This window comes from Phoenix dactylifera, chromosome 7 (assembly GCF_009389715.1).
Source record: "Phoenix dactylifera cultivar Barhee BC4 chromosome 7, palm_55x_up_171113_PBpolish2nd_filt_p, whole genome shotgun sequence".
Taxonomy (NCBI): domain Eukaryota; kingdom Viridiplantae; phylum Streptophyta; class Magnoliopsida; order Arecales; family Arecaceae; genus Phoenix; species Phoenix dactylifera.
In genome coordinates, this window is record NC_052398.1 from 566,844 (window position 1) to 581,934 (window position 15,091).

Below are 15,091 nucleotides of genomic sequence, written 5' to 3' on the forward strand. Positions count from 1 at the left end.
CTGTTGCATCAAAAGTTATATCATTAAAGAAAGCTACTGTTTTTAAATCCTTGACAGTTTTCCATCATTTATAAGGTTTTGCTGTTAAGCTTTTCAATTCTTTCCGCACAGCCTTGGAGAGGGTTGAACATGAGTTTGGAAGAAAACCAGCACCCGTGGAAGTAAGGTAATTTCATGACCTAACAATGAGCAATGCGAAAGTTATTGAAATATTTTCTGTGGTTATTAATAATGTAATCTTTTTTGTTACCAAAAAGACTGTAATTTTTGCCAGCCCAATGTCAGGGATAAGCACTGTGATGATGGTTTTATGTATTTCTTTTTGTATCTATTTATTGAAGTCTCGTAGTTCTCATCTTCTGTTTATATCTAAACTATGCTTAAATAGTTTATATGCTTGCAAGGGAGGATGCATTGCATGGGATATCATCTGTGCGTCAGCCCATTGAGCAGATTAGGTATGTGGAAGTTTGAACGCATAACAACAGCAATGATAATGATAGCTATTCAATTATTGCTGGCTCGTTGTATTTGGGAATAAATTGAGGCTGATTTGTAGTGTGTGCGTGCGTGCGTGCATATTTCTTTGTTTCTCATGTTGGCTGGTGCCTTTCTTCCGAAGTTCGCCACACCAAGCTAGATATTTCTGAGACCAGGTCTTCCTTTCTGTTTAAGAAAAGTCTATGCGGGGATGCGGCAAAACTATGGAGAAAGCAGTCATATGGCCATTGGATTGATATCAAGGCTAAAATTCAACACCAAAAAATCGGAGTGATGGTCCCTTGTGCGCTTGGAGGGACTCCGCTTGGCATGAGCATGGAGATAACAGAGGGTCAACTAAAGCCTGGCACAGGATATCGAATGAACACTCAGCAAGTTATTAACGTAAACAAGGAAGCAACTCTACTTTTTATGCTGATTTCAGTCGACTGTTTTACAGCAAAAAAACATCTTTGACGCAAGGATGTTTCTCAAATGTATGATCCCTTGTTCGCAATTGAATGGTCTAAATCCAACCATCTATGGCTTTGGATGGATGAACGCCTTTTTGGATTCCAAAACCATTCAATTAGCTATCACTAGTCTAATATTACATGAAAAAAAGTAGAGAGCCTTTCTTTTCTCCGCCTTTCCCCAATCTTTATGGCAGGTGGATAGGGGAGAGTGGAAAAGCACTACTCCCTTGGGTCCTTGCCATTATTTATTTATGGGAGCAATAGCCAAGCCCCAACGTGGTGCTGTACTTCCAACTCCCGATTCTACTTCAAAAGTTGGATTAGTATATGTTCTCTTTCCTATAAGATTTTTGCATGTCAAGAGGGTTTGGTTTAGTCTACTTGAACATGCTACTTAGTGGTCAATAATTGCGTCTCATTCCAACCAAAGTTGTCGTGGTAATGATGGCTAGTTAGCTTAAACAACAATCTTACCACCAGGAATTCTAGTGGAGACAGCTAGTTAGAGGCTTAAATCCCTTAAAAGACTGTTATTAGTCTGCCATCTATGAGGGGCTAATGCTGTCGCAGTCAAAATGTCACAAATCTAGTTCTTGGTTTTCATGAAATGATAAGATGTGAAGTTAAAAATTCTGTGCAGTAATCTTCCTTATCTTGCCACCTACCGGCACGACAAAATAATATTTCTGCCAGTTTTTTGTGCACCAACTCCATGATACCACTTAGCCAAAAAGTATAAAAAACCTCTGAATTCGCACAACTTCGGTTGTCTCGGTGGGAAGAACTTGTATATGGTTCTCTTTGTAGTGCTCTCGGTGATAATTGAATCACTAGCATTTGATTAGAATACGAGTTCCTCTTTATCAGTACGAAAAGAAGCATTGTTCCCCAGAGATGGGGCAGCCAATGGAATGGAAATGATGGGATCAGTGATGATAGCTTCATCTTTTGTTAGCTACTCTCCTGAATAGTGGAAAAGCTGAGTTGAGGAGATGGATGTTCAATTTTTAAGGCATCAAAGTTAGATCATGAATGCTTGCCAGTCCGTTTGCACTGAAAGGCCCACCACATCTGCCGTCTGATGCAATGATGTTCTCTCTTGTGTGCGTGTCCTTTGAATGCTCCTCTCTTCATTAATGGAGCTTAGGTCAGAGCAATGATATGAAACATAAAAGTTTCTTTGCCTTTTCTGATGAATAAAGGTTCGAAGGATCATTGGGTGCGAGTAGTGGAGGATTGCTCTTTCCTTATCAGATAAAATGACTGCATTATTTGAAGTCAAAATGGTTGGCGAAAGGTGGATGGATAAAGCTCCAGGGCAGCTTGCTTTGAGTGAGTTCCAATCAAAAGCCTACGCCTTTTCTTTCTTTGGAAAATTATGTTGTTGTTGCCAGTGATCATAATAGACGGTCTATTTATTTATTTATTTATGTTGGTGCAAGATGGTCTTCATAAACAATGGATACTACTGTGAGGTGCTGGTTGTTTCAAATATTAGCTCAATAAACTTCTTAGCACCATCTTAAGCTTAGGGATTTTGAGCTGTTTCCATTTCTTCTACTTCTGAAATGTATTTATGGGATCCTTCCAAGTCTTCCCCAAAGAAGGAGATTGGTCCTTTCAACAAAAAATGCTGCTTCTTGGGTTGAAAGAACAGAGAAATAAGTGGTTGAGAGCAAAGGGAGCACGAATTAGAAAAAAGAAAAGCTTATATTGAGGAGGTGAAATTGTGATCACTTCTAGTTTGGAATTGGATGAATGGACAGACTTGCATATGGTGTTCATCTTAATCTAAGCATTTGAGCCAACAAACACAAGTCTATCCATCGCATATAATTAAATCTCTCTTGATGCAGGCCGGAAGGCCTAGGATGAGCTTCAGAGTGACAGAGTGGAAGACTAAACCAACCAACATAGAAATTAAATTAATTGTAGGAGCGAGAAGATATATATGAATTTTAAAATCTAAAATAGAAAGATAATCTAAGAACTAAGTACTAACTAATAGCTTACCTTGCTATTAAAGGCCCTCGCCATCATTCGGAATCTATCGATCATCCAAGATGGAGGCATTGACTCGCTTGAATCCATCAGATCGCCACTGTCGATCCCCGGAATCCAGCAGTATAATTTGCTATACAAAAAGAATTTAAAGAGTAACCACGAGTTAATATGTACTCAAGAAATTTTTTTTGACCTGATGTGTAAGCAACTAGAGTACATAGAACAGCATTTACAGGCTTTGGTGCCCTTACAATATTGGTGATGAGTGGATATCCTCAAAGCTCAACCAAAACTCGAAAAACAAATTCTAAGACCATCAGAACAAGTTATCTCACTGTGGAGTGTTTCTAGAGCAAATTTCATTCTAACAGTAGATCTAGTGCTGTTAGATCGGATCGAACGACAATTATGTTGCCATCGGGATGGATCTGGTGGTGGCAGTGGCCATTTGATTTCTTGAGCTCTTTGTTTGCCTTGGACTGGGCCACTTGATGTTTGTGCAGTGAACCTAGTGCTGCCAGAATCCTAATGGATGGTGTATGCATTATTGTCAAGCTAAGTTCAGTTGGGGCAGGACCAGATTGCTTCAGAGGCTTTCTAGGGCTTCTGGAAGGTATTCTATTGTCAGATCCTTCTGCACTGGAATACTTCTGATGACAAACTTTGTGCCAACGGATAGTCCTCGGCAGTATGACGAATGCCATCAGATCACTTCTTTGCCCATTTGATCCTGGATTGATTCTAGCTCACATCACCTCCATTATTAAAAAAAATAAACTATCTTAACCTAGAGAAGATGTGGCTCCAATTTATTGTCCTTTAAGTAGAGGTATTGATAGAGGGCTGACCGTCTAATAAGAAATTTAGGTATATATTTTTATTAGACGCAAATATAAAATTAGAATTTTTTATTTTATCTAAGAATTATTAAATTTTATTTTTATTTGGATTCTAAAACTAGAATCCAATATTTTATGAAAAATTCAGTATTTTATTTCTATAGAGACTCTTATTAGAATTTTAAATTTTTATAAACCTACTGTTATATAATTGGGAACACAAGTTTGTGAAATTGAGATCCAAGATTTGAGAATGCTCAGTTGGCCTCTCTTTCTGCCTTCTTCTTCTCCTTCTTTTGCGGCAAAAGCTACTCGGGGCCTCACAAGGAAGACCCCGATTGGACCATGGTTTAGGCCGTCTTGATCTGACCCAACTTTGAGTTCTGACCTAACTCAGCCGCAGAATCGAGATCTGGTCCATTGACCGGTTCAGCATCTTGATCTAGCCTGTTAAATGGGATGGGTTCCGAACCCATCCCATTTAAAATGGACTAGTCATTCAAAATGGAAAAATACCAAAAAAAAAAGAAGAAGAAAAGATTACAAGGTGGCAATTTGGCCATTTCAATTTTTTGCACAGAGGGGAGAGGAACAGATGGGCGCTTTAGTCCACATGAATTCTGCGAGGGAGGGCGGAACCCTGGAAACCCAACTCCCCCACATTTCCCACTTTGCCCTCCACAGCCAGCCTCACCTTCCCGCCCTTTTTGACCGTTGCCAAGCTCATTCGAAAAACCTCTCTCACCCACTTGTCCCACAAGCTCTCCAGGAAAGAACCAGAGGCCATGATCAGCTCCTCCACCGCCGTCCGATCCACGCACAACTTCCCCGTCCCTTGTCCGCTGCTCGCCACCTCCTCGAACGCCCGGTGGAGCTTCGACAGGAGGCTCTCCGACAGCCGGCAGAACCGGTCGGGGCTTGCATCCATGGTGAAACGAGTCGTGAATGATTCAAGAAGCCCATATGGGAGATTGGGATCGCCAGCGTCTGTCTCGTGGGTCAGATCACTGGGGACGCCATCCTCTTCGTCACCCCCCTGGTCCACCTCCTCCTCCTGAGCGCAGAGGTTCAGGTCAAGACCGCTCTCCTCTGTCCTCGATTTCTTCGATTTGTTCGGCAATTCCCTCTCGGGCCTCCTTTTGAGATCATGGGGACTCTTGCTCTCTTCAACCGACAACCTCATCTTCAGGACAGCATCAGGATTCTCGTCATCATCGTCGAACTTGGTAGAGCTCGATGTAATTAGAATGAAGAAACCATTAGCCAGGCCAGCTTCTCTACTGAATTCGTACCCGGAGAACCCGTTTCTGAGGCCTTCGGCCATCGATTTTATGAAGTTGGGGTGTGCTCGTTCGATGCCCTCAATAAGTACCACCCGTTTTTGGTCCTTTCTGGTGGCTTCTGTGAAGATATCAGTGCACGAGCTACCTCTGCTAGCCAATTTACTCATGTCAATCTGGACGAGCCTATCAGAGGATCCACGAAATATCTCAGCAACTACCCTTGCTAGTCTTCTCTTTCCGATGTGATCGTTCCCTTGTATCAGTAGCCAAGTTCCCTTCTTCTCACTTGATCTGCGATCATGCAGCGCTTCGATGATTGAAGGAATGGTTCCGGATTGCCAGGGGATGTTCTCTTCCAGTAGCTGCCTTAACTCTTGTGGGTCTGCCATCGCTCCTCTTCTTTGGTCGTCCGATGTTGCCGAATCCGAGAACAGAGGGCTGCCCAAAGCCAGAGTAGTCCTCACCTCCTGGTTTGCTGGCTTCTTGACAAAACGCAAACTCACTTCACAAGGCCAATTCTTTGCGGCATCTCTCTCCTGCCAGCTCCCAGTTCCATTTTCAATCTGCAATGCAAATCTGGAACTCCCACCATTGAGTTTCAGTGCATTTTCGGGCAAGGATGTTGAATGAGGCTCGACGAAGAATTTGTTCGGGTTGTGAGGTAAGCTTGCAGGCCACCATTGATGGGATGAAGCATGATGAGTGCAGCTCTTTGCAATGAGGCCTTGAGTGACGAGGAGTGGATACAAATGAGCCTGGTTATGTCGGCCATGATGAAGACTTTGGCATAATCTGTTCCATTTCCTCCTCAATTCAGGCAATGCATCCTGAAATCAATACGGCGCAGGTGTTACTCACTCATAAAGTCGAGGTCTGAAGTGAAACCAATGTGGTAGGGGTAAAATTCTTGCATCTCTTTACCTTGTGATGGCTGTGTGGTCTATGTGGTTGCAGCCAAATTGGCAAGTGGTTTGAGACATTGTCAGTGTCCCTCTTTTCTGACTTGAAAACTGATGCTTCCATCTCAAAATTGGAAGCGCATTCAGCACAGCACATGAGCTTTTCTTCTTCCTCGTGATGGTTTGGAATGGATGCTAGCATTTGGAATGGATACTGAGAGAGTGTTGTCATCCTCGGATCTTGGCCACTGTAGAGCACGAGCAGTAAGTAAAAAAGAACTCAAATAAGCTAATTACTCAAGTCTCATGTAATATCTTCCTGTTTTGAGATCTAGTTCTTCCTCTTTAATATTATTACCGAATAATTACAAAACCGTATTGGTGATTTTTTTGTTTTTCTGGGGGTTCAAAATTGAAACACTAAGGTGATACCACTGGAGGAAAATTATAATAAACATGTAAGACAACAACATCTCCAATGATGTCTCATCTTCACTCTTTCAGAATATCATCAGATTTGGTCGATATGGTTATAAGTCGCAGCTTATTATATAGAACATAGATATATTGCACTAATGTTTCTAAGAGTAAAACTATGTAATAATGGCAGGTTATAGCCAGCGAAAGATAAAAGAAGATGACCGTGCCCGCGAAGCCTTTCTAAGGTGGTCCTAGTCCCAAACCATGAAACCAAACCCAAGAACAAGTAGAAGGAACCAAACAACATGGTTCACTGCATCTTTCATCAGAAAAAGAAGAAGAAGAAGAAATCACACACTGCATTTCCCTTTCATAGAAACAACAGCGAAGTTGACACTCGGAAATCAGCATCAGTAAATGAAAGAGACAAGAATCTCTTGGTTGGTGGACTAACCTTTGACCTTGGAGGCTCAGTGCAAGCCCACCCGAGGGAACCACCACCGCCTGGAGTGCCCACTGGGCCTCAAGGGACGGCCGCCTCATCTGGCACCTCATGTAAGTCTGGTAGCTGGCAGTGGCCAACAGCAACACCCTGTTGGTCGCAGCACCACCACCATTGTCATTGCTGCTCGTAAGCTCTGATAGCAACCTCCCCACCTCTCCTATCATGTGCTCCACTGGCCTGAAGCCCTGTCCATCTTTGGTTTCCTCATCCACAGCCCATCTCAAGTTCCCTGCATAGATGATCACACCCCCTCCAACTCTATCTGAAGCTAAGGAGAAGATCTTTCTCCTTAGATCATCCACCTTCATGTCCACATCTCCCCTGCTCATGAGTCTAAGGTGAACGTAAGATAGTTGGAGTTTGATGAAGCGTGCAGGCTTGAGCTCATCAGGGACCTCCCCTCTCTCCACCCTGCCCATGAGCTCAGATACGAGCCCTTCTATCATGGAAACAGAGTCCCCCACCACCACAGTGTTCTTCCTCCTCCCCTGTTTCCGAACCATCGCCTCCAGGACCACCCTCAAATCCTCTTTTTGGGAGGGTGGGTATACTGGGTTTATCTCAGAAGATGGCTTCAAGAACTGGGACTGCCAGAAACTTCCCTGGCTTAAGATCTCCTTGTGCGACCCGAAGAAAAAGGGAGGGGTGGATTGGCCTAAAACAGAGCTTTCTTCTCCTAAGTTGTTCTTGACGCAGGTGCTGGAGAAACCAGCCTCTCTCATCACCCTGCTCACACTTGGGTCATCTAAAATAGAGGTGATGAGCTGCTCTAACTCTATCTTGATGGCTAAAAGAGGCTGCTGTTGCTGCTGGAGCTCAATGCAGCCCCTCCTCTGGTGAGCCTGAGCCCTCTTGAGGGCAGCAATGAGGGCATTAGACAGAGAAGGCTGGGAGTGGAACAAGGAGGCAGAGGAGGAGGGGGGTGGGGTCGTGGGGAGCCTGTTGAGGGCCACATTGAAGCAGAGCTCGAGAGCCCTGCACTGAAGTGGGTGGGAGGCAGGGTTATGAGGGTGGGACTTGAGACAGGCTCTTCTTAGAAGGTTAGAAGAGGAGGAGGAGGAACTCAGAAGGGTGGCAGCAACATGGAGAGGGGTCACCTGGGCGTGGCCTCTTCTCCTTGCTAAGTTGAGGGAGAGCTTGAGAACTGAGGCAGCCTCTGCTGTGAGGGCCTGCTGGACCGTGCAAGCTCCTGTGCGCATTACTTGGCCCCCAACGCCAACCCCCACCACCCCAAAGTTGTAGCAGCTCTGTTGAGCTCCTATGGCAATTCCTCGCAGAGCTTTCCTCTGCTTGTTTTTACTAGTTTTTAGTTTCTTTTTCCTCCAAACTTGGTAACACCACTCTCTTTTACTTGGTTTGAGGGCAGGGGTAGTGATTACCACCCGTTGAGGGGACGGGAATGGGAGGGTCGGAAGGGGAAGGGGTGAGAGAAGTGAGAAGGGGAAGCTTTATACAGATAGGTTAGCTTCGTTCTTTCTTATAAGCTCAATAGCTTTCCTTCTCCATCTGTTGCTGCTGCTTTCTCTTTCCACTGCAGGAGATGCTCGCTTTCTCTTTCTGTGCCTTTTTTTACTTTGTTCATATTTAATTTCAGTCCTTCTTTGTTCTCTTGTTGTTTGGTATTGATGTATCACGATAATTTGAATCTATCAGCGAGAAATTAATGGAAGGACAAAGAGAATGTTTGCTTCGCCACCTTATCGCTCCACAGCCAAAGGCATCCGAATGGCGCTCCTCCACGCATTAGAGAAACGATGGCCAAAATAGTCGGCAACTTATGAAGAACCCACTCATGGGATAGTTAGGACAAAATCTCATGGGAAGTTCCTACCAAGAAAAAAAAGAGAGAATCTCGCGGAGATGACCTCCTTCACTGTAGTTCTATCTAAGAGAAGATCGCTTCAGCAAGATGGCGACCCTATATACACATACGCACCTACATACATACATACATATAAGAAAGTATATGCATGCATATGACATTATTAATTGTTAAATATTTTTTTCTTTTTAATGTATTTAAGAAATATTTGCTTTATCAGAGTTCCGGAAATTTTATCAGGTTATTGTGATTTGCCGCAGCAAAAAGAAATGGAAACCAGCAAACTTCTTGCCACCATTTAAGGTTGATAGAAATTTGTGGAATTTGCCATACTGTGTAAAACGCAAAGATAAATTTTTTGATCATTCTAAGTTGCATCTGTTTTTAAATCAAACCGAACTAACCCGCTGAAGCAGAGATTACACAATCGAACAATAGAGATATCCCTTCCAGAGCCTAGGGTAGAATCTAAAGCCATAACACATGAAGCACAAGGTCTAGGATGCCATTGGATAGGATTTCACAATGCTTGGGGCGCTAATTCCCCTTACATGCAGCTGATATATTGAAAAACTGTTGAAGAAGATCTTCCCGTTTTACAAGAAGATCATGCAAATATACTACCACTCTACTGAGTGTTATCAGAAATATAATCATGGTGAGATTTTTCTTATACGCATGCTTTCAGAAAGGTAGCAGAAATGGGACCCGCAGTTCGAATGAGTTCAGAGGCCTTCCCTCCTTTACCACATCATTCTTTCAACAGCAGGACAAAGCCATCAGAAATTTCAAAAGAAAACGAAAAGTGAAAGCAGAACAGAGGTAAAAATAAATAAAATAAATAAAATGAAAAAAAGAAAGGTTGGAAGCGTGGCTAAAGCAGCAAGGAATTTTCTTTTAACTTTATACACATACATACGATTTTAATAACTCTATACGCATATATATGTGTTGAAGTGTTTTGGTGTCCCACCTTTTCTTTTCAGTTGGAATGACCATGTAAGTGCTATCTCGTTGTCTCAAAAGAAAAAGGAATCCCCTCGCACGAATCCTCGTAGAGAGACAGTGTTATATTCCCTCTCTTTCCCTCCCCTCACCACCAAAGTACCCCAAAAAGCAAGCTTATGTCTTCTCCTCTGCATTACATTAGCTTGGGTTCTTTTCAGACCCTTCAAAAGTCATGTAATCTCTAATCTCCATCTGTCCCATACCAACTTCCCTTCTTAAACCTTGCACTTGGTTATTTATAATTTTGATTGTCACCATATTGCTGAAAAAAAAGATTGTTTGTTGCAGTATTAGCCACCCCTAATCATTTTCGAAACGATGAGAAGCCCTTAGTTATAATGGGTGATATATTCATAAATACATGTTTTTTCTTTTAGATCTTTTAATTGCCACTGCTGGCAGTGGTGTTTCGACACCATGAAAAGGTGACATGTTACAATAATAATCTGCCATGATTTTTTCACTTTTATTGATTTTTTTCATGTAGATTCTTTACGTCCAGTTTTTTGAAATAGAATGCTTGATATTATATACTTTTACAGGTTTGGAATCGAAATGGTCTTGTTTTGTCCTTGTATTTATTGGAAATTGCTAGCCATGGAGAAGATAGAAGTCTTTATGTAGTTAAGAACAGATTACTTGCATACTGCTAAGATATTAAGCGGGCCTTTTTCAGAAAAATCTTCTACTACATGCGCTGCATAGCTTTTTACAAGTACAACATGCATTTTTCTGCATGCATATATCTCATCATGAATGCATACTTATGATAATGCGACCACTACTTGTCTATCCCCATATTTCCTCCAGATTCTATCATGGTTAATGTATACTTATAATATTTTACCCATCCATTAGTGAGAGGTAATTGTTGCTCATGGTCTCAATGGACATGTCATATAATGCTGGTACGTTCAAGAATTTCCATATAGAAATCAATAGCAGAAAAAAAAAATTACTTTTTATCAAACTATTCTTTTTACCTTGAGAAAGAAACCTAGTTGTTGGTAGGACCAAGGACATACAATGCCTTAACTTAGGTGAGATGGGTTTGTGGGAGACAAGGCAGGAAGGCCCCATTCCCTGGGTACCCCACTGGCCACTTCTAATATCAATGTGATGCAGTGGTGGTACCACCTACCTCTCCAATTCAAAACCAAGAAAAATCACATTTGTCATGGAGATATCTTTTACGCTTGGCATGTGTGATGAAAGACAAAGTATAGGGAATAAACGAACAGGTCATGATGGGATGTGGTATTGGGGAAACAACTGAGAATTTATTAGAAGTTTAACACCCATTTCTATTAACAGGGGAAAGGCGAAGAGTGTGCTGATTAGAAGCTCAATGCGCATGTTTAAAAGCATACAGATATGTTTCACAGAGCTCTTTATTCTTTCTTATGCTCCTTTTCTTCTAGGTAGGTTGCTTTTTGACCAGTCTTTTAGGCTCGGACCGTTTGAAACCCGTGAAAGGGCTCCTTCCTACAATTGTATGGTACTTATAATGGATGGAGTTTGGAGTACTGGGATGGTGGCTTCCTCTCCCTGTGGTCCTTCATGAGAATGGTCATGACAGACTTGGAAGCATAGGAAGCAAATAGTAGGAATTGGATGAGGCACTGTGTGACTTGAACAAAGGGAAACTTCAACAATGTAGCGAGGTTGATGGCTAAAAATTTGTAACCTTAGGGCTCACTGCCAATGTAATTTCCTCAGCTCTGCGCATGACGGCGATATCGGATGCATCGTTTGCAGAGGGTTGATGTCGAGTTAATAGTATCTATGAATGTCTCCTCAAAGATTGGATTTTCTTGTTTCATATCATAAATTTCAATACATCCTCTTCAAAATGTCTATATAAAAGTTACATTACAGTAATGGTCACCGTATGATTGGTTGCAGTCTATTTATCTCAAGAATATATTAAGATGCAATGTTTCCGAATGGATGGCAGGATTGCTAGCTATGTTAATATTCATCTTTCGCGGTCAATTACCACCTCACAATGAGTGTAATTATTCCAAAGGACTTTCTTCCCAGATTAATGCATGCCTTAACGAGAGACAGTAATTATAAGAACTAGAGAAATATTCTCTAATAGCATTGGAGGCAGAAAAGGCACTTCCAAATCCCATAGCTCCAAATAATAGTACCATAGTGAATAATAAGGACAGAAAACAATATGGCTCCAAGTTGGTAAAAAGTACTTTTACTAATCACAACTCCCAAGGTGAAGAGGAATGCTACAAGGCCAACTCTGGTATACCAAAAGCTCACCCCTTTTTTTTTCACGGATGAAATACCACGAGGCATGGGAGAGTTTGTGCGATTCATGGATGTGCCATGGTTGTAGCACAAATATCACAGAAAGAAGTACGAGGCCAACTCTAGCATCCAACACTTTCAGCTCCAAGCAGACGTACTCATGTGGCATTAGAGAACTGTTGTGGCTCATGGCAGAAATGTACAATGGTAACATAGAAATCTCACCACACAAAAAAAAAGTTACAAGAGTTGATGGGTAACTCCTCTGCTTCACCTGCTGCTGAACAAAACTATAGCTGTATCGAAGGACAGAAATTAAATGAGACATAAGCTGTGCAACCTTTTCTGCTGTAGTTCTTCTCTTCAAGGCAGGGTTGGGGTATAAAGCACCAATTTCCTTGTACCACTGCATGCAGGCTGGGAAGACAGGCCTCGCATTTTTCCAACTGAGAAATGAGTAGAACATAATAGCTGGTCCTGTAGAAGATTTACTTGTTTTAAGGTGTGCCAACCCAACCGAAAAGGCGGGTTGGCAAATCAAGTAGTTTCCTAACTCACAAGAAAGGTGCGTATGCCTTTGTATCTTTATGGATCGAAAAGCATTCATTTGAATGGGTGGTAACTCTGGGAACTTTCGGACATGGTAACTTTCAGTAAAATGTTAGGAAAGGACCTTGAGGTTACTGCGCTCTTTCTTCAGTTTCGACGAAGTAAGAGCATTACAGAGCAGCAGAATCGTGGTTGAGTGCTTTCACCATAAGCACCACAAAAGGGTATATTGCCGTTCCTCATACGAGGGTAGCCCCAAGTAGCTTTCTGAGCTTTGGGAAATCATGATTTAGTTATGCACTCTCTTGAGCAGTTCTTGCATATATATATATATATATATATATATATACAGGGGCAAAAGGCTGAGTGGTCATGAAAACTTCACCTTTGGATGAACATACCCATCATGTCCTGGAAATAGACAGCTGAAAGTATAAATATAGCCAGGAGTGACTTTTATTGTTCAGATAAGGTATTTCGTATTTTGCGTGAATTACCATCTCCAATTGACCTGCAATAGTATGACCATCCAACTTCATATTTTTCCCCCATAATCCATGTTTAGATATTTTGACAATACAATTAATTTTTAAACATGGCTGACAAATATTCGTATAAGAAAACTTACAATAAGTTTTAGTGAATGTTATAGCGACAGAAAGCATGGTTTGACATGTGGGAGTGACAGGAAACTTTATTTCTACTATAAAGACGAGGAATACCTAGAGGGCTTTGAAATTTGTTAAGGGTGATCCGATTGAGGAAAAAGGATATTGTCCTCAATGCGCTCGACTTGAATCTTTCTCAAAAAATTAGAAGGTAGAAGAATTACAGAAGCAAAATTTAAGTCTCATTTTCTTTTATTAACGATGCATGAAAGCCGGAGGCGATCCTCTTGAACCAAAGGGTCTGCAGTGGCTTTCAAATGCATCAGTGAACGGTGAACTGCCTGCCTTAACCATGTGCTCCATTTAATAAACATAAATCTTAAAGCTTGACATATTCTACATTCAGCCATGTACCAGAGCCAAATTAAGCTTTCTGATATGGGAAATTTCAGGATCACTATATAAGATTGTCTCTAGATTATTGTTCATTCTACTGTAGACCCAGTGGCTTAGCTTTTTCTGATTTTAGAGCTATTCAATATCATCTGCAACTTTTTTTCGCAAGTACTCGGTGTTTCATCAAGGACAAAGCCACACATTCTTTTCTATCTCTTAAGACTCAAAAACAGAGATCCTTTAATCATTTAGGAGATGCTTAATTTCAAAGCCTATCATGATCCTGTTATCATGAGTTATGACGTTTCAATTATTATACAGCGAACTTGTACGGCCGGCAGCCTATGAACTTCCAGCACTTGGTTTTGGCCTCCGCTCGTCTGCATTTGGTTTCTCTGAGCACCTCTTCATTGTTGAGCCATGTGCCTCCCTTCCCATTAATAATTTTGCCCTTCATATAACAAAAACACTTTTTTTTCGAGAAAGAATTTTTTTCTTGAGAAAGAACAAAAAAAAAAGCTTCTTTATATTCACTCTAAAGCAATTAAGAAAGAAAGAGACGTAAAAATTCAATGGTTAATATAATTATCAAATGTACTTCACTTATCTTTTTTTGAGGAAAACTTCACATAAGATTGTGGCTATCCATCAGCTTCTTTCTTCTCGTGTAAACCATGTACATCACACATGCCAACTACAACCTAAGTGCATGCATGCGTGTGTGCGTGCGTGTGTGTGTGTGTGTGTGTGTGTGTGTGTGTGTGAGAGAGAGAGAGAGAGAGAGAGAGAGGATTAAGTGAATGCAGGGAAAATGCACGGCCCTCAAAAGTTGATGTTAACGGTGTTGTCTTCATAGGATAGCGTAAGAGTTTGTAGCCTCGCAGTGAAGACAGGCCTCTGGGATGTTTCAGAAAGAAGGGAAGGTTAAATTTGAATGTCAGAAATTAGATTTGAATCTCAAGTATAAGTTGGTGGCAGGAGAAGAGTCAGCAAAAAACTATAAAAGCCAACCGGATGAACAGAAAGCAAGCAACTTTTCTAGACAAGCGTCCCGACAATATGTATCATATGCCCATCGTTTCATCCTTTTCATTGTCCTCCAACCTCGGGAATCTACAGTCTACTAAATTATGATTTCTTTTCTTTTCTTTTCTTTTTCTGCAATTGATTTTAAGAGATAAAGACTCACAAGAGGCTGGTCCAAATGACTTCTTTGCGTTTCCAAATATTGTTCAGGATTCCATACTTCAACTAGGTCCTTACCTTTTGTTAATTTGGATTGTATTTTGTGCTGCCGGTTCTTTTGCTTTTTGACTCCTACAATTTCTATGTATCTTTTGAAGAGTGGTGGTGTTTAGTTTTTTTCCCCTCCCCCTACCATCTTCATAAATAAAATGAAAGTGGTTGGATTGCTATCTTTCCTTTTGCACTCAAAGTACGCACGCAGTGATGTCAAGCATATTGATGTATTGATGTATCCCATGCTTTTGTGGCACCAAATTAACTAATAATTTACCGGTCTTATATGTTTAGG

The 15,091-nt window shown here is 41.4% G+C and overlaps 1 protein-coding gene across 1 annotated transcript; it reads right to left on the reverse strand.

The window, feature by feature from the left end:
* Window positions 1–4,337: 4,337 nt before the first annotated feature.
* LOC103722619 (protein SMAX1-LIKE 4) lies at window positions 4,338–8,407 on the reverse strand. Its single transcript, XM_008813235.4, has 3 exons — window positions 6,856–8,407; window positions 6,004–6,229; window positions 4,338–5,909 (listed from the first exon to the last, which is right to left on the reverse strand). The coding sequence occupies exons 1-3, from the start codon at window positions 8,103–8,105 to the stop codon at window positions 4,404–4,406; spliced, it is 2,982 nt and encodes a 993-aa protein (XP_008811457.3). The 5' UTR covers window positions 8,106–8,407; the 3' UTR covers window positions 4,338–4,403.
* Between the last annotated feature and the right edge of the window lie 6,684 nt (window positions 8,408–15,091).

Bases quoted from the DNA above. Each gene is read 5' to 3' on its own strand.
- LOC103722619 (XM_008813235.4), bottom strand. From the start codon at position 8,105: ATGCGCACAGGAGCTTGCACGGTCCAGCAGGCCCTCACAGCAGAGGCT. The intron at 6,230-6,855 runs GTTAGTCCACCA...CGTGCTCTACAG, and splicing joins CTGAGCCTCCAAGGTCAAAG to TGGCCAAGATCCGAGGATGA. The intron at 5,910-6,003 runs GTAAAGAGATGC...TATTGATTTCAG, and splicing joins GACCACACAGCCATCACAAG to GATGCATTGCCTGAATTGAG.